General features: G+C 46.4%; 2 protein-coding genes, 1 long non-coding RNA gene, 1 pseudogene and 3 gene segments (V, D, J or C); 6 read left to right on the forward strand and 1 right to left on the reverse strand.

Moving 5' to 3' along the window:
- Window positions 1–26,410, forward strand: part of LOC123954077 (immunoglobulin lambda-1 light chain-like) — a 1,184,917-nt gene that overhangs the window by 1,013,929 nt on the left and 144,578 nt on the right. The window lies entirely within an intron of this gene.
- LOC123954073 overlaps window positions 1–26,410 on the forward strand; it is a 721,845-nt gene that overhangs the window by 563,198 nt on the left and 132,237 nt on the right.
- Window positions 1–26,410, forward strand: part of LOC123954078 — a 652,309-nt gene that overhangs the window by 477,306 nt on the left and 148,593 nt on the right.
- The window catches only part of LOC123954074, a 610,667-nt gene that overhangs the window by 446,821 nt on the left and 137,436 nt on the right, over window positions 1–26,410 (forward strand).
- LOC123954079 overlaps window positions 1–26,410 on the forward strand; it is a 220,246-nt pseudogene that overhangs the window by 41,278 nt on the left and 152,558 nt on the right.
- LOC123954085 overlaps window positions 1–26,410 on the reverse strand; it is a 197,586-nt gene that overhangs the window by 24,456 nt on the left and 146,720 nt on the right. Inside the window, exon 2 of the long non-coding RNA XR_006821035.1 lies at window positions 5,254–5,257. This is a non-coding gene — a long non-coding RNA (uncharacterized LOC123954085). The remainder of the gene's footprint in view (window positions 1–5,253; window positions 5,258–26,410) is intronic.
- LOC123954082 (immunoglobulin lambda-1 light chain-like) overlaps window positions 11,067–26,410 on the forward strand; it is a 203,757-nt gene continuing 188,413 nt past the window's right edge. The window contains exons 1-2 of one of the 2 annotated variants that reach the window (XM_046024735.1): window positions 11,067–11,214; window positions 11,597–11,894. In XM_046024735.1, coding sequence (XP_045880691.1) covers window positions 11,169–11,214; window positions 11,597–11,894 — 344 coding nt within the window. In that variant the 5' untranslated portion in view covers window positions 11,067–11,168. The remainder of the gene's footprint in view (window positions 11,215–11,596; window positions 11,895–26,410) is intronic. The other variant, XM_046024734.1, reaches the window with a different exon arrangement.

Below are 26,410 nucleotides of genomic sequence, written 5' to 3' on the forward strand. Positions count from 1 at the left end.
GGGGTCCTATAAAAGAGAAAAAAATCCTAAGAATATCATTGAAAAGAAATATAGAGACAATCTACAGACAGAAAGACTTCAAAGGTAACAAGATGTCAATCAAAACGTATCTATCAATAATCACTCTCAATGTAAATGGCCTAAATGCGCCCATAAAATGACACAGGGTTGCAGATTGGATAAAACGACAGGATCCATCCATATGTTGTCTACAAGAGACCCAAGAGAAGAACCACATGGTCCTCTCAATTGAAGCAGAAAAAGCATTTGACAAAACTCAGCATCCGTTCCTGATTAAAACACTTCAGAGTACTGGGATAGAGGGAACATTCCTGAACTTCCTAAAATCTATCTATGAAAGACCCACAGCAAATATCATCCTCAATGGGAAAAAGCTTGCAGCCTTCCCATTGAGATCAGGAACACAACAAGGATGCCACTCTCACCACTCTTGTTCAACATAGTATTAGAAGTCCTAGCAACGGCAATCAGACAACCAAGAGAAATAAAAGGTATCCAAATTGACAATGAAGAAGTCAAACTCTCTCTCTTCGCAGATGACATGATTCTTTATATGGAAAACCCCAAGGACTCCACCCCCAAACTACTAGAACTCATACAGCAATTCAGTAACGTGGCAGGATACAAAGTCAATGTACAGAAGTCAGTGGCTTTCTTATACACTAACAATGAAAATACAGAAAGGGAAATTAGAGAATCAGTTCCATTTACTATAGCACCAAGAACCATAAGATACCTGGGAATAAACCTAACCAAAGAGGTAAAGGATCTGTACTTGAGGAACTACAGAACACTCATGAAAGAAATTGAAGAAGATGGAAGACAGTTCCATGCTCATGGATTGGAAGAATAAACATTGTTAAAATGTCTATACTGCCAAGAGCAACCTATACTTTTAATGCCATTCCGATCAAAAGTCCACCAGTATTTTTCAAAGAGCTAGAGCAAATAATCCTAAAATTTGTATGGAATCAGAAGAGGCCTCGAATTGTTAAGGAAATGTTGAAAAACAAAAACAAAACTGGCGGCATCGTGTTACCTGATTTCAAGCTTTACTACAAAGCTGTGATCACCAAGACAGCGTGGTACTGGCATAAAAACAGACACATAGACCAGTGGAACAGAGTGGAGAGCCCAGATATGGACCCTCAACTCTATGGTCAATTAATCTTCGACAAAACAGGAAAAAATATACAGTAGAAAAAAGACAGTCTCTTCAATAAATGGTGCTGGGAAAACTGGACAGCTATATGTAGAAGAATGAAACTCGACCATTCTCTTACACCGTACACAAAGATAAACTCAAAGTGGATAAAAATAGCTCAACGTGAGACAGGAATCCATCAGAATCCTAGAGGAGATCATAGGCAGTAACCTCTTCGATATCAGCCACAGCAACTTCTTTCAAGATATGTCTCCAAAGGCAAAGGAAACTAAAGTGAAAATGAATTTTGGGGACTTCATCAAGATCAAAAGCTTGTGCACAGCAAAGGAAACAGTCAATAAGACAAAGAGGCAATCCACGGAATGGGAGAAGATATTTGCATATGACAGTACAGACAAAGGTTGATATCCAGGATCTATAAAGAACTCCTCAAACTCAACACACGCAAAACGGATAATCATATCAAAAAATGGGCGGAAGATATGAACAGACACTTCTCCAATGAAGACATACAAATGGCTATCAGACACATGAAAAAATGCTCATCATCACTAGCCATCAGGGAGATTCAAATTAAAACCTCATTGAGATATCACCTTACACCAGTTAGAATGGCCAAAATTATCAAGACAGGAAACAACATGTGTTGGAGAGGATGTGGAGAAAGGGGAACCCTCTTACACTGTTGGTGGGAATGCAAGTTGGTGCAGCCAGTTTGGAGAACAGTGTGGAGATTCCTTAAGAAATTAAAAATAGAGCTTCCCTATGACCCTGCAATTGCACTACTGGGTATTTACCCCAAAGATACGGAGGTAGTGAAAATAAGGGCCATCTCTACCCCAATGTTCATAGCAGCAATGGCCACGGTCACCAAACCGTGGAAAGAACCAAGATGCCCTTCAACGGACAGATGGATAAGGAAGATGTGGTCCATATACACTATGGATTATTATGCCTCCATCAGAATGGATGAATACCCAACTTTTGTAGCAACATGGACGGGACTGGAAGAGATTATGCTGAGCAAAATAAGTCAAGCAGAGAGAGTCAAGTATCATATGGTTTCACTTATTTGTGGAGCATAACAAAAAACATGGAGGACATGGGGAGATAGGAGAAGGGAGTTGAGGGAAATTGGAAGGGGAGATGATCCATGAGAGACTATGGACTCTGAAAAACAACCTGAGGGTTTTGAAGGGATGGGGGATGGGAGGTTGGGGAACCAGGTGGTGGGTAATAAGGAGGGCATGTATTGCATGGAGCACTGGGTGTGGTGCAAAAACAATGAATACTGTTACGCTGAAAATAAATAAATAAATAAATAAATCCCAAGTGACTAGCCCATGAATAAACAACCATCTTATAAATAAACACCTACCTTACAACATGACCCATTGCTATGGAGCCCACTGAATAAGATCAAGATTGGATGGACAAGAAAGCTGATCATTGTCCCCAGACATGTCACATTATCCACCTGATTATTACTACCATTTCTTTTTGAGGACACAGTATGATAGACACTGATATAAAATTCTGTCTCATTGTCTCTCATATGTCTCCTGTGAAATTTGCCTCTGTCTCTAGCACAGGTCCTCTTCATGCCTCCCCATCCCACCCCAACTGCACTAAATTCAGTCACTGCCAACCTTCCTCAATTGGGTCTGTCCCTATACAATGGGGGAATTCTCCCTTGGGACCGAATCCTCCATCACCTCAATGACAGAATGATGAACAAATGTTCTGAGAAAGTTCCACAGTCTAATGACATTTGAAACATGGGATCACAGTGCCTCTGGGGGATGCAGAGGGGACACTGTGTAAGAAGACGAGAAAGGTAATGAGGCCACAGGACCACCCTCCCTGTATCAACTGTTGTCTGTAACACTCACAGGGCCCTGACCAGCCCCATGGCCAGGCTCCTGAAACACCACATGGGACCCAAGGACAGGTGGCCAGCAGAGTGGGCACGGGGAATTTCATGTGGTCTAGTGCGCTCGCTCGCTCTCTCTCTCTCTCGCTCGCTCTCTCTCTGACAAATAAATAAATAAATAGAATCCTAAAAAAAAAAAAAGAACCGCACAGCATATGAAATGACACTAAAACGTATGTAAACTTCCAGGAACATTCCCACCAATTCTGCTCCACAATATGGGACGTCAGACATTCCCAGGGAGCAGATACAATCAAGGAAGATGAATTGAGCCAGAAAAATTATGAGGATGGAACATTTTCTGTTCTGTATTTTACACACAGGAAAAAAAGAAATATGCACAAAGCATATTGCATGAGAACAACTAACAGAAATATCCTCACATGTCCCTTCTCACTCGAGCCTTTAAGATTTTCAATCACACAGTGACAAGAGTTCCTCTGTGGAGCCCAGAGGTGAGCACCTCTCCACATGAACCAGATCCGTGAAGCCCACACAGAAGCAGAGATTCTCTCCAGCAGCCTGAAAAGGAGCATTCTCATGGGGACCAGCGAAGGCATGGGAGAGGTTTGGGGCGGCCAAGCTAAGCAGCAGATCAACTAGGCAGAAATCTGAGGTCCCAACTATGGCCTGGACCCTTATAAGATGCCCCCCCTCACTCTTTCCCCTTCCTCACACCCCCAGGTCCTGCCCCCAAGCTCAGCCCCCACAGGACTCTGCCCATGACCCTGGCCCTGAGCTCAACCCAGGGGATGCTGCAGGGGTGGGGCCCTTCAGAATGAGTCCCACAGGCTCCTGAAGCTGCAGAACCGATGGACCCATATACTAATCAGCTGTCCCCAGTAGTGTGGCCATAAGACTCCATCATTCCCAATTACTCCGGGAGAGAAGAGAAAGCAATAATACAGAACAGAGCCAGCAGGCCCCAGACCAGGCCGCAGCACAGCCAAATGGCCTCCATCATCCCCACAGATTCTCCAGCCCTAACCTAGGACATGACCCCACTGACTCTCCCCATGCACAGGTTGAGGGGGATCCTTTAGATTCCAGACTGGGGATGGCAGTGAGTCCTGGGATGCAAGCCCTGCAGCCAGACCTGGCCTCAGACTCCTGCCTACACTGGTCAAGCTCTGCCCCACAGAGCCGAGGGTCTGAATCCAGCACACCTGAACTCCACTCCTGGACTCACTCCCACTTCTCTTTTCCTGGGAAGCTAGCCTCTCTAGGCATTAGCTTCAGTGGCTGTGAATGGGGAAGCTTACACTCAAGTAAGAAACACTGTTTTGTTTTATTCAGCCGATGATACATAACATTGTAAGAGTCTTAATGATTAGAAAGACTTCATGTGATCTCAGCCAGCTGGAGTCTCCAATCTTCCTCTGTGGGATCTGAGGAAAAGTTTTCATCTGCCCTGTGACCTGCATTATCAGCAAATGGATCCAAGTCAGAATTAGCAGATTCCCAGTTCCACAAAACCACAGATTAGGCTACTTTACAGATCCTCCCACACTGAGCTCCAGGAGATGAGGAATGGAACAACAATAATAGTAGTCAATACAGGATTACTAAAGAGTAAGATAAAGATCTGCCTGCTCAACTGAATTTAGCACCAGAGGCATCACCCGGGGATTGGAAAACCCAACTACACAGATAGAGATGCAGGAAGCATTGGTCCTGAATCCTATATACACGGGAACCTGGTGGTCGTGGGACATCACACAGGATTGTCTGGACACTGACCCTTTCCAAATGCACTACACTGTAGCCTGCACTCTCCACAGCTATCCAGCGCATTTCAACCCTGGGACAAGTATAGGAATCGCACCTGTCCTACCTCCTGCACCGTGTTTCTGACCTTCTGTGCTGGTCTGGACAGGGCAGTGGGGGCAGCTGCCTGTGGGAGCCTGGAAATTCTGGTCCACACCCCTTCTCAGGTGATAGGTGCTCTAGAGTGACCCACAGGAGGTAAGGCCCTGGTCTGAGTCCTCCTCCACCAGCAGGGGGCAGCAGAGCTGCATCAGGAGTAGCAGGACAGAGGCTGGGGCTGCCCATGGAGAGCCTTAAGGGGACACCAGGCCTGGGGGTGTACAGGGGTCCAGGGTTCAGGACTCAGAGGCTGTCAGGATATTCCAACCTATCTCCTCAGACTGCAGAGACCTTTTTCTGAGGGTCAGATACACATTGTTACCCAACACTTACAGGAGTCCTCACACAGGGAGCACCTCCCTTCATTCTCCACCTGAGGTCCCAGGGAGCTGACCCTTCTGTGCTGGGCAGGTCCAAGACACCGTGACCCCTCACCCTCTGCATTTCCTGCCCCACTCCACTGAGACTCAGACCTGGGGCTGCAACTCCCTTGCTCATGAGTGTCTCAGGGGAACATGAGGTAGGGCACTCAGAGCCACGGGTGTCTGAAAGGAAGGTCTGCAGCCTCTTTGTGAGACTGTCTCCAGAGTGATGTGATTACCACAGCCTCAGACCACATCTCTGGTCCCTGAGCTGTCCTTGCTTTGGTGACAGTACTCAGTTCCCAGGAGGGACCACTGACTCTCCAGTCTCCAGAGCTCAAACCCTGTGCACAGATGTGACCCTGGGGACTCTCACAGTGACACAGAACATGAAGTGAGCCCCTCTTTCAGGGATGGTTTCTGGCACTTTTCACAAGTTTACATGAAACATGAATGAAAAAAATGGAAGGAATGAAAGTATTGACGATGCAAGATGCTGGTCTGCTGTGGAATGGGCACTGTCACAGAGACAGAAGCACCATGTGGAAATAGACTAGAAGTTGTGATGAAACTCCAACAGGCTGTGAATGTATAATAAGTAAATTCCCATATGCACCGTGATGAAAAAATGTCAGGATGCAAGAGTTTTCCGTTCTGATGACATGCTGAGAATGGGACAAGAGTGCAGCTGAGGGGAGCAGAGAGGACATGAAAAAGGAGGAGTACGCGCCAAAGCCACATGACAACCTTTCCCTGAATCAGGCGATGTCTGTAGCTCTGCAAGGGCCCAAGTCAGCCCCATGGCTAGGCTCCAAAAAGGCTGTCCTGGTGCTGACTCAGCTACCCTGTGTTCAGTGATCCTGGTCCAGATATCCATGATCACCTGTCAGGGAGATGGTATAGAAATCTTCAGTGTACAGTGGTACCAGCAAGCCAGGACAGGACCTGGCCAGTCATATATGACAATAACAAGTGCTCCGCAGAGATTCTCTGATGCTAAGACTCCAATTTGGAAGACACAGACACCCTAAGCACCAGCAGGACCAGGGCCAAGGACAAGGCTGATTATTACCGTCATGTGTGGGACAAAAGCAATGCTCACAGTGACAGAGCCAGACAGGGTTGTGAGACACAATCCCCCTTCCTTTTTGTGTCACACTCTCCTTCAGTCCCTGGAGGACTGTAGACAAAGAACAGAGGTCTGGTCCAGGACTCCAGGTCTGAACTTCCCAGACCTCTCTCCCAACACAGCCCTCCAGGCAGCCTCTGTGCCATGTGGATCAGGGGTGCCTGTGCAGGAGGCAGGATGAGGCTGTCATGTTTTCTGGCCAAGAGTACTTGTCAGGCTGGAAGGACAGAGAGACATCCATGGAGACAAGACAAGCTCAAAGTGACAAGGAAAAGTCTCAACTTTCCACTGAACAGAATCATTGTGGATGGAAGCAATTCTCCTTCAGAGCTAAAACCTCTAGGGCAGCAAAGTGTATATGAATGGTACAAGGAGTGAAAATTCTGCAGTGGGTCACCTGGAATGTCAGTGTGTATGGACATTCCCAAATCTACCTCTTCATTCCTGGACCCATCATTGCTGGCTATGGGAGAACAGCATCGTGTATAGGACACATATTTAGTGTAAATATCACATCCTGCCAAATCTTGCCACAGTCCCACAAGGTGTTGCATGTGAATGGACAGTAAAAAAGTCTGTAAGAGGCCAGTAGTCCGTCATTCCAGCCAGCTTTTCGAATGTTGCGGAGCATAGTAGAACCGGTGAATTCCACACTGTAGAATGTGTGGAACCACACATTCTGTAGTGTACATCAGCACACTACAGTCCTTTTCTGAGATGAAATGTGAGCTTTGGACAGAACCACACTGAATACTGGAACATGGGTGAGGCATTCAGTAAGTCCAAGGGTCAGAGTTTGGGAAGAAGCACTGCAGTCAAAGAAAGCAAGTTCCTATCCAGACTAAAGGTCTCTTCCACCGAGGACAGAGTGATCCCTTCCATGATGGAAGAGGTCTGATGTCATTCATCTGCCACCAGGCTCCTGGCTTATTCCTAAGGGAATGGTCTCATCCTGGGAACTCTGAGTTGGTCCCTGCTCTTGGAAGATTGGTCCCTCAGAAGTAGCCACAGTCATATCAGCTTTATGAGTGGACAAACCTAGGGATTATTCCATGAATAACCTAAAAACTTTCAACATGGCCACGTTGCTATAGGCCAAATGGACAAGTTCAAGAGTGGATGCAAAAGGCTAATCACTGACCCCAGATGTGTCATATTATCCACCTGATTATGAACACCATTCCCTTTGAGGACTTACACATCTGGGCATTCTCATGGAACACAAATAGCTCTGTGTTCATTTGGGGGTGGGTTATCCTCACATATGTCTTCCTCACAAATCTTTTACCACTTTCCTTTTTTCCTCCCAAGTCTCTAACCATCCAGCCAAACTGAATCAGAGAACATAGGTTAGAAATAAGCCACATCTGTCCTTCTCTCTGCCCAGGTGAAATAAACAAACTACTATGATCAAATGGTGCCTTATTGAAAAATTGTCCATATTCTGCAGGGGTGTCCCAGATGAGGGCTGCAGGACTAGTATTGTTAAGTAGCACAGTTGGCTGCACATCACACAGGAACCTCTTAAACCAGCCACGGATTTTGCTCTGGATCAGCTGTTCATAGGATTGTCCCCACTGGGTCATAATTGTGCCAGACAGAGCAGAGACAATGCAGTATGGACTGGTGTTATGGCCATCAGGCCTTTTCCTCATGCATCTCACCTGGGCCTTCAGGACCTGGGGAAGCCTGCTTTCAAATTTACCTCTTCTGTTGAATGATGGAGAGCTGCTGTGAATGCCCAATTCCATGGCACGGTTGATCTGATAACACAGTTTGTGCTTAGTGGCACGGAATTACTTAGTGGCGAATTAGGAACCTCCAGTCTCTGTTAAGTTTCAGTAGCAAACCAAATATGTGCCAATTGGAGCTTTCTAAAAATACATTGCAAAAAAATAAAAATGGTAAGCTGCTATCTATTTCAGTTCTAGGAACAAAGTCTTTGATTGAAACCAGTGTGCTCTGTCAAAATGAGTCTGATTACTAGCTTGGACCTGCCATTCATTATGGTAGCAACACACACCTTACCATTGGTGATAAAATGGAACTGCCTGTCTCCTAAAATGCAAAGATTCCCAAAACTACAACTTTGACACCCAATCTGGAGTTCAAAATCTCCAGAAAGCATATGTGTATATATCATACATATGGCATATATGTACACAAATACATCTCCAACATACACACAGCAGACACAATCAGTATACATGTGCACATGCACTCACAAGTATATTCATATATATGTGTGTGTATCAGTATATGATAGAAAGGATTGTGTGACAGGAATTGGATGTCATGTGTCACAAACACACCAGTGAGCCACAGAGAAGCCACGGTCACTGTCAGCTACAAACGGGCTCCTGCTTCCCACTCAGTTTGCAGGGAGGCTCCCACGGGGCTCCTCTTGTGACTCACCTTCCCTGGAAACATATAACATGAGAATTCTAACACATCACACACACCTGCCCCCGATTTTATAACCTATGGGAAAATATCGCCTTGGAACCCAACTAGCATAGAATCACAGACACCTAAGGACCTCACTGTCCCCGCATCCTCTCACAAACCAGACTCTTCCCCACAGAGACAGACTCCAAGAACACTTCAGTTCTTGTCCCTTTTTCCCATCTTGACAGCAGCCACACAGTCCCCTCTGCAAAGAAGCTTCCTCCAGCCTCTCCGCACACACGACACGCCGGTCATTTTGTCTGATGTCATTTCATTCTCTGCACAAACCCAACACTGTCCAGGTTCTCCTATCATTTAAATAACTGATTGATTTGTATTAGTTATTATCCCCCACTGGACTGGAAGTTTTTATTGAAATGTACACCCATATCAGTTGGAAGCATGAACATTCAAGCAGCTATTTTCCGGCAGACAGAAGTAAGTCTGAGGTCAGGTGGTGGTTCTCCAGATACAGCCAATTCCCTGAGGTACCGAATCCTCTCACTGTGTCTCCCACCATTGTGACTACAGGGACTTTGCTTTGTCTTGTTAACAAGAGATGGCTGCTGCAGTTCCAGCTATCACTCATGTGGACAAGAGAAAGATCATTCATAAATCTAGTCAGTTTCTTTCATTCACAGACAGAACTTCCCAGAAAGATCCCCAGAAGAATGACACATCTGTGGGATCGCTCTGGACCACAAGGTCAATGCTGACCTAGACAGAATTGAGAAATAGTGGGGCTTCTCAATGATTATAGAAGATAAGATGCAGGTAGATGGGGTTGGTGAAGGTGTGCTGTCTCACCAAAGCAACTGTCTCCAGTGCTGCTCTGCCCAAGGCAGAAACCCAAGAAAGACTTGTGTCTTATTCGCACTGATTCCCAGGATGAAACCTATGGAAGACCAAGCTGGATCTGAATAAGATTTTGTTGGTTGAGTGTCCTACTGTCTCTGTCCTTTGGAGCAGGAGCTAAGATCCGACTATGTGGTGGTCCAGCAGCCAGATCAAGTGAGACAGTCCCCGAGTCCTGTATCTCCTGGTGTTCAGCCAAAAGACATCCAGGACCACCACCACCCCAGAGACATAAGCCCTGATACCTCAGATGGGTCCTGCCTCCTCTTCACATGAGCCTCTTCCTATTTTTATGGGAAATATGACTCCTCGTACCTGCTCTTGATGCTGGCAGGAGCCCCACAGAGACGAGAAAATCCTCCCCTGGAGAATGCATGCCAGCAGTTCGTGGATCAAGGGGAATCAGGATGTGAGCACTGGGTCATGAATCTCCACCTGGACAAAAGATTTCTCTGCACTTCCAGCTGCCAGTGTGGAGCGGCCACGAGGGGGCAGCAGAGATCACCTGGAAAGGCCTCAGGGATTCTAACTGGGAGGATTGCTTACCAGGACCTGAAACCAGAAGGTAAAGGTACAGGTTTACTACACTATCATCATCTGGGCTCTGATATAGGGTTCTGCCTCAGAGTATCTCATCTCTATCCTGTGGAATTTGTCTCTGGTTCTAGCACACGTCCAGGACTTCATGACACACCATCCCACCTCCATTCCTGCTACACCAGTCACTGTCAATCCTTGCTCAAGAACTGGGTTTGACCCTGACAGGGAGGGCACCCTGGGGATACTAAGAAACAGCATCTATGACCTGCCCCAGGAGCTCTCCCTAGGCACAGACTCCTACAGCACATCAATGGCTCCCTAAAACTCCATGTGCACCTGGCAAGGGAGGAAATTTGTTCCTGTTCTGATGCTCACCAATATAAACCAGGAGTAAGACACACACTGACCTACAGTACCTACAGAGGAAACATTCTATGATGGGTTCAGAAAATGCAGACAGACTCCACCTCACAGCTCAGTTGTGACCATGCCTCCCCAGGAGCCAGGTCAGGACATGGAGAGGGACAGAGTTTGGACCCAAGACTATGGGAACACAGGGTGAAAGAGAATCAGCTGGTCTGGGGGTTGGTTTGCAGGAGCTGCCCTCCCATCTCTGTGTCCCTTGGAGCTGAGCCCATTTGTGTGTGTGTGTGTGTGTGTGTGTGTGTGTGTGTGTGATTTGTTAGTAGCTGAGCCCATTTCTAAAACCACAAGACACCTCAGCAGCAGTCCCTGAGGTCTGGCTCATTTGCATAACCAGCAGGTGTCTCCAGCAAGGGGATAAGAGGGGACTGGGAGGAACCCTGCCCAGCCTTGAGATTCAGGGAGCAAAATCAGGGGACCTGCACCATGGCCTGGACCCCTCTCCTCCTCGGAGTCCTGGCTCACTGCACAGGTGCTGAGGCCAGGCTCACAACCCCTTAACCCGGGTTCTTGGTCACTCCTGGCCCTGACTCTGAGCTCAGCAGTGGACTGACATTGGGGGGCAAGATCTCAAGACTGTCCTTTAGGATGAGGGGCTAGTAGGGTGTAATCTATTCCCACTGTTGTCATTGACTCCGTCTGACCCCAAAAGGGCTGCACCTGCACAGGGAAAGGAGAGGAATGGTTCTCATTTGTTCAAAGGTTCTATCCACAAGGCTGGTGCATGGGCCCCAGAAAAAAGAGGACATCAGGGTGGGAATTTTCTAGAGTATCACTGGGATTTAATCCAGGGATGATAGTGTCCAGGGGAGGATACTCTGGCTGGAACCTACCTCTCATCTTCTCTCTTGCAGGATCCATGGCCTCATACGTGCTGACTCAACCACCCTCAATATCGGTGAACCTGGGACAGACGGCCAAGATCACGTGTGGGGGAAACAGCATTGGAAGTAAAAGTGTCCACTGGCACCAGCAGAAGCCGGGCCAGGCCCCTGTGCTGATTATCTATAATGATAAAAACCGGCCCTCAGGGATCCCTGACCGGTTCTCAGGCACCAACTCGGGGAACACAGCCACCCTGACCATCAGCGGGGCCCGTGCTGAGGATGAGGCTGACTATTACTGTCAGGTGTGGGACAGCAGTGCTAAAGCTCACAGTGACACAGGCAGATAGAGAAGTGAGACAAAAACCCCTTCCCCTTCTGTGTCACACTCTCCTCCAGCCCCAGGAGGCCTGTGCACAGAGTAGGGAGCACTTCTGGCCCAGGTCTCCTCATCTGAGATCCCCAGACCTTCCTCCCCATCCAGCCCTCCAGGCAGCTCTGCACAGGGAGGTCAGGAGAGCATTTACAGCTGACAGCACTAGGCTGCCTACTTCTCTGTGCCTGGGTGTCAACTACAGACACAGGGCCTGGGTAGAAAAAAGACACAGGGAGACATTTGGCCAGTGGTCATGATCTCATCATTTCCATGTGGTGGTCATGGGCTAATGCTCTCCTGACTGATCAGGATTACACTTCAAATTGTCCCAGCTCAGCTGAGTTCCTGAAGCTCTGGGGACATGAGAGGACCCTCCTCTACCAAAGAGGAACAGATGCGTACAGTAGACACTGAGAGGTCACCCACATCCCCTCTTCTGGGCTCACACATGCACCCACTGCTTCTAGAGCCCCTGGCCACTCACAGGAGAGCTCCTCACTAGAAAGTGCTGCCGGTTCAGAGATCTGCTTCCCCAGGTTTCTGTCCCATCTCAGAAAGGTTCAGGTGAATGATCTCAGAGGACCAGGCCCCAAGGCCCTGTCTCTGGTACAGATGTCCTGAACGTCCCAGCTGGAGAGCTCCCTGAAGGAAGGAGGCTCATCGGATGGCTCACTCGCTGTGGGTCGCTCTCCTTCTGCCCAGGCTGATTTTCCTTCTCTTCCAGGTTTTGAAACATGCACTTCCCTGTCTCAGAGTCTGCTTCCGGAAACCCAATCTGAGATGGCCAGCATCCTGCAGAGTCCTCAGGGAACAGAGGGGGCCACTGTACATATCCACAAAGCTGGGATGCCTCCCCAAAATCCACAAGGTGCATGTCCAGTCTCCACCAGATGAGATCCTTTCTTCTATTTCTATACAAGGAGAAAAATTGCAGACACACTAGGTGCTCTGGGTTCTGACAGACAGTTGGAGAGTCACATCTATCCTGATGATGAGTGAGTGACATTGGGACAGTTGCCTCCTCCTCCAGAGTGACAGAAGATATTTATCTACGGGAATGACACATGCAAGGAGTGCTCTCTAGTTCTACCCCCCGACATACACACTATTTGCCCAAGAAGCCTTCTTTACATCCACCCTACCAAGAAATAAGGACAGAAAACAATTTTATGAAATGTAGTCCAGTCTCTTGATGCTGACACGTAAGAAGCCACCAGAGTCCCACCTTGTCCTCATGAAATCCACTAGATCCACACAAACCACAGTCTGCAAATAAAGGGAGTATCACTAATCTTTCTTCCACTTGATAGTATGCAACTATCCCACAACAACCACAAATAGGTTCTTTCTCCCATAAGAGGAAACAAAATACACTTTTGTATGCTAGGGATATTTATCTTTGTCCCACATGATTTGATATCCTACATATTAACATTGAGAAAGACAGTTTCTGACCATTAACACACCTGATGTGAGATGATAATGGGATGAGACAGGTGGAGAAAACATAAACGTATGATTGCTATGTATCCAAACCCATTCCTACAACATAAGGAGTAATACATGTTACATGTTATTTGCATCCTCATTTCTGCCACTACACTGTATTCAGAGGAAAGGCAACTCTAATGACTTTCTTCACCACCCATACCTTGATCCCCTTTCATCAGAAAATACCTGAGCTAGTCCTCATCCCAGCCAGTTGGGAGGACTAAACCTTCATTCAGGAACATTAGTCTTTTATCAGACATGCTGAATTGAACTGTGGCACATTCATGACTGTAACCACAAACCAGGGGGATCTCCCGAATCCATACATACCGCCCCTTGCCTCACTTGTGCAGCAGACACCCAGGCCCCCTGTGACAGTCACCATGAATCACCCCAGCCAGTGCCCTCTTATTTACTCCTGATTCACTCCCAGGAGGCGCTGAAGGAAATGAGGCTCTGACTCTGCTCACAGAGCCGTGCAGTCAGTATGCCCCGGGGATCACCATCCACAACACACACTGCATATGGGTGGTGAAAGTGTCCATTCTGAAACAACTTTTCAGATCATACAGGGTCTGGAGTTTAATTCAAGCTCCCTTACCCAGAGCAGGTCAGTGAAGCCCCATGTCCCAGGTGGCCGAGTAGGACCTAGGGAGATAAGAAGAGGAAGTGAGATTTTCCACGGTGCCTAGACCCCACCCTGTGAAGCACAGCGAGCACACAGTCCTGGGGGATGGGGAAGGGGCTGCTCCCCGAGATGCAGATGCAGCTGCAGCCGGACTGGGTGGGGCCCAGGTATCTGCAGGTGGGACAGCTCCCCAGTGAGCCTGTGGTACTGCTCTTCCGAGGACCCTTCTCTGAGTGGTTTCACCCCTGCTCTGCTCCTGCTTGCAACCGAGGTGAGAGGCTCACAGGGAGGCACAGTGGGAGGCACAAATGCCCCGATCTCCCTCCCACTCAGGGTCCATGAGTTCAGGACCCAAACTCACTGTGCCCACATCACCCCTCCCTTCACAGGGCTGTGACAGTCACTTCTGACTCAGCTGTCTTCCTCCAGCACCACTTCCTCTCCTCTCTTACAGGCGTGTGCTTCGCCTGACCTGCAGCCCACTCCCTCCATGTCAGTGGCCCTAATCAGGCCCATGAGCTCAGGCATGAACAAGCCTCTTGGCAGCAGCAGAACCCAAGCCTGGTCCCCCAGCTGGTATATATACAGATATGAGCGACCATCCGGGGGTGATTCTGAGGATGGAACAAAGGTAAATGGCCCCTAGGCATGACCAGGACTGAGAGCCAGGACTAGGCTGACCATTGCTGTGCTACTTCCCATGCATTGAGAGTGCTGGCAGTGACTCAGGTGACATAGAAGGATGGATGGGACACGAACCATCCTTCCATGGTCTGGCTCTCACTCTCACCTGTCCTCTGAGCAGCTGCTGGTCAGGCCTAAGAACATGAGTCCTTCCTAGTCCTGGCCTGGACCCTGAAGGATGGGAGACTAGCAGGTTCCCTGTCCTCAGATCTGTGTTAACTCAACTGAAGAGTGACAAATGGTCGGCTCTTGTATAGGAACTATAGTCAGGCTTCAGAGTAAATAATACGGATTTGGAGTGTCATTATACATCACATCAGCCCCAGATGTAATCACGTGTCACTCTGGAGGGAAGACAGATGTATCAGAAAGCACAGCCCCGTGGGAATTTCCCTTCTTCTTGGGTACAAGCACTTGGATGGGCCCCAGCGGCTCTGTGACTCCTTGCTTTCCTGCATGAGGTTTTCAACAACCTACAGGGCTGCCCAAAACTTACTGAGGAGGGAACCAGGCCCCTGCTGTTCCAGGCGCTTCCCTTCTTTAGGTTTTACAGAAACTGAGGAGGAAGAGCAGACACCACCTTGGGGCCCACCTCAGACCGTCTCCTGGCACCACTGTCCATACATATCCCAAGTCACCAGCACCAGGCAAGTCTGACCCTTTGCTATGGTCTGACCCACATGGACTCACACCCATCTCCATGTGACCCTGTGTGGTGGCCCCGGCTACATTAGGGCCTTACTATAGCTCTGAGGGGAAACATCTTTTCCAGTATTTGAAGATATTTGTATCATAAGTTCAACTTCTTTCCATGATTCTTTGACCTGTGATTTTGAAATTGATTTCTAGAGTAATTGCATGAGGTCCAAGGAACAGATGAGGAATTTATTAAGAAGGAAGAGCAGAAGCTTCTGCCATTTCCACCCTGGCTTCTATTAGAAGGATACCATCCTGGGACTGGGAGACACAGAAGTGAGATCATTTTCTCCTCACAAAAAAATGGAGAGTACAATAAGAATTTTTCATCTAAATTTTACTTAATGACCTGATCAATCAGGAACAGGATCTTTGGTGGGAAGCTCTATGGCCAAAACAATCATTCCATGGATTTTTCAGGTGAAAGCATTATGAAAAGGTCCCTCTAGAGAATTACAATCTGGAGATTCCCAGCAGAGCCTTCTTCATCAACAGGACACTGAATAGCCTGGCACCTCCCTCCCTGGTCAACAGCGAAGTCACTGTGTCCAAGTGCAGCAGCGCCCCCACAGGCAGCTGGCAGAACTGAGAGCATAAGCTGTCTCCTTCAGGACCTGGACCATTCTGGCTGAGGTTGTCCCACATCCCTTCCCAGTGTGAGCAGCCTTCCTCACCTGCTGCAGAGGACTCCTGCTGCCTTGCACCTGCCAGCTTCTGCCTTCTCTCTCTCCCTCTCCGGGGAACAGGGACCTACACTCCTCTCCCCGCCCTTCCTTCCTGTCAGGTGCACCCCTCCCTCATGTTACTGCTCAGGAAAGCAGTGACAGGTCATCCACATGGCCCAAGACAGGGGGACTGGACCAGAGGCACATGTTGCCCCTTAGTCACCTTGTGTCTACAGCTGGTTAAGACAGTAAGGGAAGAATAGCAACTACTACCCTGATTGTCCTCAGCCCACACGTGACGTAGGTGAAATAGGGCTGGTCTGAACCCACCCTGTGTCAAATCTGTCCCCACCTCAGCAGCTTCCTCCTAGAGGCCCCTCTACATGCCCAGCAGCTTCCCCGAGGACCTGATTTATTACCTGGAAATTACCTCTTACCACACCTGACACATCCCTCTGTGCCCAGAATGCTCACCTTAGAAGAAAAGTCCACATGAGCCCTGAACTGGGTTGATATCCCAGGTCCCTTAGGCTCCCCACCTTCCTCAGATTCTCTACAATGGTCCCCAAGGGCACTGACTGGGCTTTTCCCACTCGTGTCTCACTACTTCTTTCTTCTTCCTGACCTGAGAGCAGCTCCTAGACTCCCTCTTCAGGATGGGCCCTGACCTCTGATCATGGAACAGCCTCCCTGCACGGTTCTGTTTCCTCTCTGGATCCATGTTCTCCAGCACAGAACCCACCACTGATGCCTTGGTCCCCTTTCCACCAGGAAGGCTTGTCCACCACAAGAACACATTGTGGAATAGCCGAGCCGTGAAGAGTTCAGCTTACTTCCCTCACAAAGAGAAGTCTGATGTAAGAAGATTGTTGTTTTCTGGGGGCTCACCAATGGCGTGAGCACCCACAGTCTTGCTAGTGTTCCCTCCTCTTATCCCTACAATGTTGGTTTTGCTTCAACTCTTATTGATGGTGCACCCCAGGGAGTGCTCAGCTCCAGCTCTACCCCATGCTCCTCAGGAAAGGTGCTGCTGAATCCCATCACTTCCTTCCTTTGTGACAGCAAGCTTCATGAGAATATCCACCCATTACCTTACATCCATGGTCCACACTGGGCCACATGGTCAAGCCTGGCTGCCAGGGACCTGACAAAAGCAAGCTTCTGACTTTCAGTTAGATGTAGGTGACAATGCACACATAGAAGGAGTCTGGTCTCCCACCTGGTCTGTACACCTTTGTGTCTATTATTGGGCCTCACCCCCAAGATGGAAAGCCCTGAGAGCAGACTCTGTCTTCTTCGGGTCGACACATGAGGGGGAAGGTGCAAGACAAAGTGGGTGAGAATACATGTCCTTTAGGGGATGTTCTCTTGTCTCTTTGGGGATTGAGCTGCCATTGCCACCTATCGGTGCTGTAAGCGCAGATGCATCAGGGAGAACCAGCCCCTGAGTTCTGTGTGCTCCAGAGCCAAGCCCCGCAACCACCTGCATGACCTCCACCAGAGACATCTATGGGGATACATCAGGAGGCCCTTGCCTCTTCAGTCTCTGATAGGACTCTTCATGACTCATCTGAGCCTGTCATGGCTGGTCTATGGCTGGCACAGGCCACACAGTAGAGAGAATTTCCTCCCTTCTGGTCAGCGCTCCATGGGTCAGAGAAGCACGACTTAATCAGTGGATTTTGAATATAAACTTCGACAGAGGACATCTTAGTACATCTGGCGGCCAGCGTGAATAGCCACCAGGGTCAGCAGAGGTCACCTGGGAAAGCCACCTGGACAAGGGGAGGGTCTGGGCATCAGAGGCTCTAACATGCAGGGACTACGATCAGGACCTATCACCTGACGAATGGTGTCTGTTTCCTAGAGAATCTTACTTCACACTGATTTCCAAATCCTGCTGGCTCCAGGTCTCTTAGATTTGCCTTTTCTGGATTTTCTTACTCTTCTGGCACAGGCACTACAACTGTATTTCACCAGCCAGTGGCAAAACATGGACACTGTCCAGTCTTCTTGCCAGAAGTATTCTATATGAGCCTGTCAGCACATTGGGGACACTGAGGCACAGCATCTCTGTAGTGCCCCAGGAGCACACATCAATGACAGAATCTTACAGAACAGCAGGACTTTGAGAATACAGTATATGCCCTTGGTAAGGGTGACATTTTAGTGGATTCTGCCTCTCGGGAGCTGTGCTTGGCTTAGGATGCTACCCCTATCTTTGCCTTCTCATTTCACCGTAGAACAGGTTCATAATATTTAGACTGACCTCACCTCTGAGTACTGCTATGGCCAGACCTACTCAGGAACTGAGGCAGGACATAGTCTGGGGTAGAGATATCATCCCCAGATATGGGACGAACAGTTGAAGGAGAATATCTTGGACCAGTGGTTGGGTCTGCAGATGCTGCTCCCCTCTGCTGTGTGCCCCTTGGTGCTGAGCCCTTTTCTGAAACCACAAAGCTCCACAGCACCTACCCTTGAGACTTGGCTGATTTGTTTAACCAGCAGATGTTTCCAGAAAATGAGCAAAATTAACCTCTGTGGGTAAACCTGCCAACCTGGGCCCTGGGGAGCAGAATTGGATCACCTCTACGAGAACTTGAACCCCTGTCCTCCTCAGCATCCTGTCTCTATGCAGAGATACTAAACCTATGCTCACACACCTCCAGCCCCATAGATATAGGAAAAGAGTGGACCTGATTCTGAGCTCAGCTGGGGGCTAACCATGGTGGGCAGGATACTCATGATCTTCCTGAAAGATAAGGGGCTCATGGACTAATACCGGAAGGCTTATGATCACTGGATCTCCAGGACTTGCCTGACAAGAGAAAAGGGGTGGGGAGTTCCATTACATCACAGACTCCATTCTCCTGTCAGGTCTATGGGCTCTTGGGACTGAGACTGGGCTGAAGAGACACCCTGTGTTCCCACAGTATCCCCTGACCTCAGTCTAGGCCAGGCAGCTAGGAATATCTCCTAAGAATGGGTGTGTGTATTCCAACCCACCTCTCATGTTTTCTCTTCCAGGATCCTTGGCCTCCTACCTCCTAATCGGCCCCTCTCAGTGTTGGTGACTCTGGGACAGACAGGATCACCTGTGGGGGAAAAAACATTGGAAGGAAAGATGGTCAGGGGTACCAGCAAAGCTAGTCCAGGACCCCCTGAAGATTATCTATGGTGATAGCAACTGGGACTAAGGCATCCTTGACCAATTCCCTAGCTCCAACTCGGGAACATGGCCACCCTGACCATCAGCAGGTTCATGGCTGAGGATGAGGCAGAATATTACTGTCAGTCATTTGACCACAGTGGTAATGCTCACAGTGACACAAGAAGGCAGGGAAGTGAGACACAAACCCCTTCCCCGTCTGTGTCACACTCTCCTCCAACCCCAGGAGGCCTGTGCACAGAGCAGTGTGCAGGTCTGACCCAGGTCCTCACATCTGAGGTCCCCTGAGATCCCCCTCCACCCAGCCCACCATTTAAGTTCTGGGCAAGGTGGATGGTAGAGGAAATGTACATAGATACTAAAACTACGTTTCACCTGGGACTGCAATGAAGGAATGACTAAACAGGTTAGAATGACTAAATGGAGATATTTTTTTAAAGAACAAAATTTTTTAAAGTCCTAAAATGAAAATTACATGATCAGAAAGACATAGGTGAGATTGTCAGTATATCTGATATACAAAAGCAAAGATTAGTGAGCTCGAATACGTGGCCACAAAACTATTAAGCCTAAAACAGAGACAGTAAAGCTGGAAAAAAATGAGTAACACCTCTGTTCCTAAGATAATTTCTTGCAGCATAAAGTGTGTGATTGGAGCAACTAGGGGAGAGAAGATGGGGAGCCTGTGGTTAATTACAAAAAAATTTCCAGAGATAATAGCCAAAAATATTCAAAACTTGGTGGACACATAAACCAATATATATTCAAGAAGCTCAGTGAACAAGAGAGATAGCACAGCACACATGGTAATCAAACTTTTACAGACCAGCGATGCAGACACTCTCATAGCCAGAGAAGATAGCATTGTTCTGTATAGCGAACCAGCATCCTGGTGGGAGCCCATTTCTCATTACAAGCTGTGCGAGTAAGAAAATAGAGGAGCAATGACTAAAAATACTAAAAGAAGAAAACCTATAAACTTGATCTCTACCCAGTGAAAATGTCATTGAAGAATGAGACCAAATAAAACTTTTCAGCCTGCAAGTCTCACAGAACTGATCACCCACACACTTTCCCTACAAGTAATAGTAAAGGATGCCCCATAGGAACAATGACAGAGAGAAATGTAACTCTATGAAAAGATATTTTTTAGAAAATCAGATATCAGCCCTATAGTTCAGGGGTTAGAGCACTGGTCTTGTAAAAAATCAGCTTTCAGAGCTATATGGATAAATAGAAAAAATATATAACTTAATGTCTGTAAAAATAGTCAATTATTTAAGTGGAAATAATAGCAATACATTTTGGTTTATAATGGTTGTAAAAACCAAAATATATGACAATATTAGCAAAAATGATGGGAAAAGAAAAATCATGTTATCACATTCTTATTGTACCTAAGGATGACTTTGTACCATGAGGTAATTTGGTATGTTAGGAAGTGACATGAAAAGACATGAAAATCAAAATATTTGAACCACAAAGAGTAAGAGCTGTTAGAGTACCTTCTTTAGGATTCTCCAGAGAATAGGGATCCAATAGGGCATGTATCTCATAAACACCTACATGTATATCCATATGTTACACAGAGAGATACAAAGGAGGAGACAGAGAGAGATGGATAAAAACTTATGTTAACAAACAAGTCATGCATGGATGCCTGGGTGGCTCAGTTGGTTAAGCGTCTGCCTTCAGCTCAGCTCATGATCAGGGTCGTGGGACTGAGCTCTGAGTCAGACTCCCTGCTCAGTGGGGAGCCTGCATCTCCCCATCTTTTTCTTCTCTCTCTCTTACATGTACAAATAAATAAATAGATAGATAGATAAGGGGGAGACAAGACAGTGGAGAACTAGGAGGAGGCGCCGTTTCAACCTGTACCCTAAAGTGAGCTGATTACCTACCAAAGAACTCTGATCACCCATGAAATCAGCCTGAGATTAGAATTATACATGTCTGGATCTCTACGGGGGCAGAAGACCCCAGTGGGCAGGTAAAGCAGAGTGGGAAGGTCAGACTGATATCGGAAGGTAAACAAAAGGGAGAGGGAGCCACCAGAAGCGACCCATTGGGAAGTAATACCCCAATACAAGAGTGCCCTGCAACTGGGGACCAACGTTAACTTGGAGTCTGGTTGAAAGCACTCAAAAAGAGCAAAGGATCATGGGAGGGAATTGTGGGAATATGGGCGGTTAGGGACAGGGGCTTAAGTCCCGGACAGACGACAGCCACCCCTGGCACTGAGCCAGAGAAAGTGCGGCGAAGAAACCAGGTTTTTGTCCCTGAGCCTCGAGCGCACCTGAGAGCACCTGGGTGATGGCTCCTGTGAGGGGCTGGGAGCCTCGCCAGCAGCAGAACCAGCTTTTTTGCACTCCCCATGCGCACGCGCCACCAAGCTATCAGAGTAGGAGTCACACCCCACACCCTCCCCTGAGAGGGCTGCCTGCAGGTGCCAGCCCGGAGCTCCCGGACCTGGAAAGTCTGAGCACTCCCAGCCCAGGCCGGTGGGAAAATCTCAGTGTGCTATCGCGGCTTGGGACCTCTCTGGTGGTTTGGAGCTGCCCAAACAGCTGCCACTGTCATGGTTTTGGGTACAAGCAGGAGTTCCTGTGTCCCCAGGAACTTCGACTGGAAACGTGCTCTGCCAGCAGCCAAGGGGGAATTTATGTGCTCTGGAGCACCCAGAAGGGAACAGACTGAGGCTTCTCTCTGAGAGGGAGGTCTGGGTGCAGTTTGCTTTCCTCTAAACCTCCAAAAACCATCCAAAGCCGACAAACAAACAAATTAAAAAAAAAAAAAAAAAAAAAAAACTCCAGAGAACAAAAGCCTGAAAAATCGGTTTCCTCAGAGCCTACCCCCTTGATGAGGGCTGGAGGACTTAACTCAGGGAACGTCATTGACTGAAAACCCGCTTGGCAGGCCCCTCCCCCAGAAAGCCAACAGGAAAAAAAAAAAAAAAAAGGACAAGAGAACAACCACCACTACTTCATAGATACAACTTTTATTTTTAACTCGTTCCCACTATTCTGGTTCATTTTTTATAGATAATTTTTAACCTATTTACCATCACAGTGAGATGTCCAGTACATCAAATTCCATAATAACCTTTTAACATGAAATTTTTGATACATATACCTGTGTGTTTCTTTTGATTTTCTATTTTTAATTGTTAATTTTAGTTTAGTTTATTCCTTTTTTTATTTTTGTTTTGTAATATTCATATAGAGTTAAGCATCAAGGTAATCCCCTTACCCCAATCAATGCTACCCCTATAGGTAAACCAAATTTTAATCCCCTTCTATCTTGGGTAAGTTGAGTCCTTTAACAAAGAAATCAAGATACATCCAGAAGAATCAAAATAACCTTCCTCGCCCACACTGAGAATTTATAACCACTCTCCCTTCTTCTTCTTCTGCCGGTGTTTCTGTGTATTTGTGTTTGTCCTGGTAGTATATAAATCTTATACTTTGGGTTCTTTTTGATGAGGTTCTTTTTTTGTTTTGTCTTTATATATATATTTTTTTCTCTTGTCATCTACTTTTATCAGTCTTTTTGTTTGTCTGTTTTTGTTTGTATATTTCATAAATCTTACCTTGGGGTCCATTTGGACTGGGCCTTCTCTTTTATTTTATCTTTCTTTCTCTCTCTCTCCCTCTCTCTCTTTCTTTTTCCTTTTTTCTCTCTTTCTTTTTTCTTTTGTTTGGGTGGGGAATCCTGATTGCACAGAAGTGTTCCAGGGTGCACATTGACTGAACCACAATCGATAAGTCCAGCTGCATCTGTTCAGTCATCTCTTACCAAAATGACTAGGAGGAGGAATACCCAACAGAAGAAAAATTCAGAGGATGGGCCTTCTGCAACAGAGCTAATGGCTATCGACATAGACAACATGTCAGAAAGGGAAATCTAGCTAACAATTACCCAGGTTGCTAGGTTGGAGAAAGCCATGGATGACAAAATGGAGTTGATTAGGGCAGAACTGAAAGCCACCAGGGATGATGTTCACAACGTTAGGGCTGAACTGAAAGCCACCAGAGATGATGTTCAAAATGCTCTCAATGAGTTCCAATCTAATCTAAATTCTCTGAAAGCTAGGGAAACTAGGACAGAAGATAGAATTAGTGATCTGGGGGACAAACAGAGAGAAAGGATCAGGAGGAAGCTTAGAACAAACAGCTTAGAAGCCACGAAAACAGAATCATGGAAATAAATGATGCCATGAAACGTTCCAACGTAAGAATTATTGGAATCCCAGAGGGGGAGGAAAAAGAAAGAAGTCTAGAAGATACAGTGGAACAAATTCTCCATGAAAATTTTCCCAATATCACAAATGGAACCAGGTTTCATGTAGTAGAGTCTGAATGGTCTCCCCCCAAGATTATAGAATTTTTTTAAAAAATCAATGCACCTGATAATAAAATTGAGAAATCATAATTTTAGACACGATCTCTTGAAAGCAGCTAGGACAAAGAAGCTCCTTACATACAGAGTAAAACACATCAGAATAAAGTCAGACTTGTCCACAGAAACCTGGCAAGACAGAAAGGACTGGCAAGATATATTCATGGCACTAAATGAAAAGAACATGCAGTCAAGAATACTTTATCCAGCAAGACTAACATTCAAAATGGGTGGAATGATAAAGAGTTTCCAAGACCAGCAAGGCTTACAAGACTATGCGACCACCAAGCTGACACTACAGGAAATATTAAGGGGGGTTATATAAAAGAGGAAAAATTGTAAGAATATCATTGAACACAAATATATGGAGACAATCTACAGAAAGAAAGACTTCAAACGAAACACGATGTCAACAAAAACCTACCTCTCAATAATCACTATCAATGTGAATGGCCTAAATGTGCCTATAAAATGACACAGGGTTGCAGATTGGATAAAACGACAGGACCCATCCATATACTGTCTACAAGAGACCCATTTTGAACCTAAGGATACACCCAGACTGAAAGTGAAGGGATGGAGAAGCATCTTTCATGCCAATGGGCCTCAAAAGAAGGCCGGGGTAGTGATTCTCATATCAGATAAATTAGATTTTAAACTAAAGACTGTAGTCAGAGATACAGAAGGACACTACATCATTCTTAAAGGGATTATCCACCAAGATAATCTAACAATTGTAAATATCTACGCGCCCAATGTGGGAGCAGCCAATTACATAAGAAAACTATTAATCAAGATAAAGAGTCATATTGATATGAATACATTAATAGGAGGAGATCCTAACACTCCTCTCTCAGTAATGGACAGATCTTCCAAGCAGAAAATCAAGAAAGAAACGAGAGCATTGAATGACACCTTGGACCAGATAGACCTCATAGATATATACAGAGCATTCTACCCTAAAACAACAGAATACTCATTCTTCTCAAGTGCACATGGAAACTTCTCCAGAATGAAACACATACTGGGTCACAAATCAGGGCTCAACTGAAACCAAAAGATTGAGATTATTCACTACATATTCTCAGATCACAATGCTTTGAAACTGGAGCTCAATCACAAGGAAAAGTTTGGAAGGAACTCAAACACCTGGAAGCTAAAGACCACCTTCTTTAAGAATGCTTGGATCAGCCAGGAGATCAAAGAAGAACTTAAACAATTCATGGAAACCAATGAGAATGAAGACACTTCAGTCCAAAACCTATGGGATACAGCAAAGGCGGTCCTAAGGGGGAAATACATAGCCATTCAAACCTCCCTCAAAAAAATTGAAAAATCCAGAATATACCAGCTGTCTCTACACCTTAAAGAACTGGAGAATCAACAACAAATTAAGCCAACTCCACACGCAAGAAGGGAAATAATCAAGATTAGAGCAGAGAGCAATGAGGTAGAAACCAGAGATATATTAGAACATATCAATGAAACTAGAAGCTGGTTTTTTGAAACAATCAATAAGATCGATAAACCATTGGCCGCACTAACCCAAAAGAAAAGAGAGAAAGCCCAAATTAATAAAATTATGAATGAAAAGGGGGAGATCTCAACTAACTCCAAGGAAATAGAAGCAATCATCAGAAATTATTACCAACAGTTATATGCCAATAAGCTAAGCAACCTAGATGAAATGGATGCATTCCTGGAAAACTATGAACTCCCAAAATTGAACCAGGAAGAAATTGACAACCTGAATAGACCGATATCTAGTAATGAGATAGAAGCAGTGATCAAAAACCTCCCAAAACACAAGAGCCCAGGACCTGATAGATTTCCTGGGGAGTTCTACCAAACTTTCAAAGAAGAAATAACACCTATTCTTCTGAAGCTGTTTCAAAAAATTGAAGCAGAAGGAAAACTTCAGACACTTTTTATGAAGCCAGCATTACCCTGATCCACAAACCAGGCAAAGACCCCACCAAAAAGGAGAATTTCAGACCAATATTGCTGATGAATATGGATACTGATTCTCAACAAGATCCTAGCTAATAGGATCCAACAGCACATTAAAAAGATTATCCCCTATGACCAGGTGGGATTCATCCCTGGGTTACAAGGGTGGTTCAACATTCGCAAATCGATCAGTGTGATGGAACAAATCTATAAGAGAAGAGAGAAGAACCACGTGGTCCTCTGAATTGATGCAGAAAAAGCATTTGACAAAATCCAGCATCTGTTCCTGATTAAAACGCTTCAAAGTATAGGGATAGAGGGAACATTCCTGAACTTCATAAAATCTATCTATGAAAGACCCACAGCATATCATCCTCAATGGGAAAAAGCTCACAGCCTGTTGCGATCAGGAACAGACAAGGATGCCTACTCCCACCACTCTTGTTCAACATAGTATTAGAAGTCCTAGCAACGGCAATCAGACAACCAAGAGAAATAAAAGGTATCCAAATTGGCAATGAAGAAGTCAAACTCTCTCTCTTTGCAGATGACATGATTCTTTATATGGAAAACCAAAAAACTCCACTCCCAAACTACTGGAACTCATACAGCAAATCAGTGATGTGGCAGGATACAAAGTCAATGTACAGAAATCAGTGGTTTTCTTATACACTATCAATGAAAATACAGAAAGGGAAATTAGAGAATTGATTCCATTTACTATAGCACCAAGAACCATAAGATATCTGGGAATAAACCTAACCAAAGAGGTAAAGGATCTGTA

Source organism: Meles meles, chromosome 12 (genome assembly GCF_922984935.1).
Source record: "Meles meles chromosome 12, mMelMel3.1 paternal haplotype, whole genome shotgun sequence".
Taxonomy (NCBI): Eukaryota; Metazoa; Chordata; class Mammalia; order Carnivora; family Mustelidae; genus Meles; species Meles meles.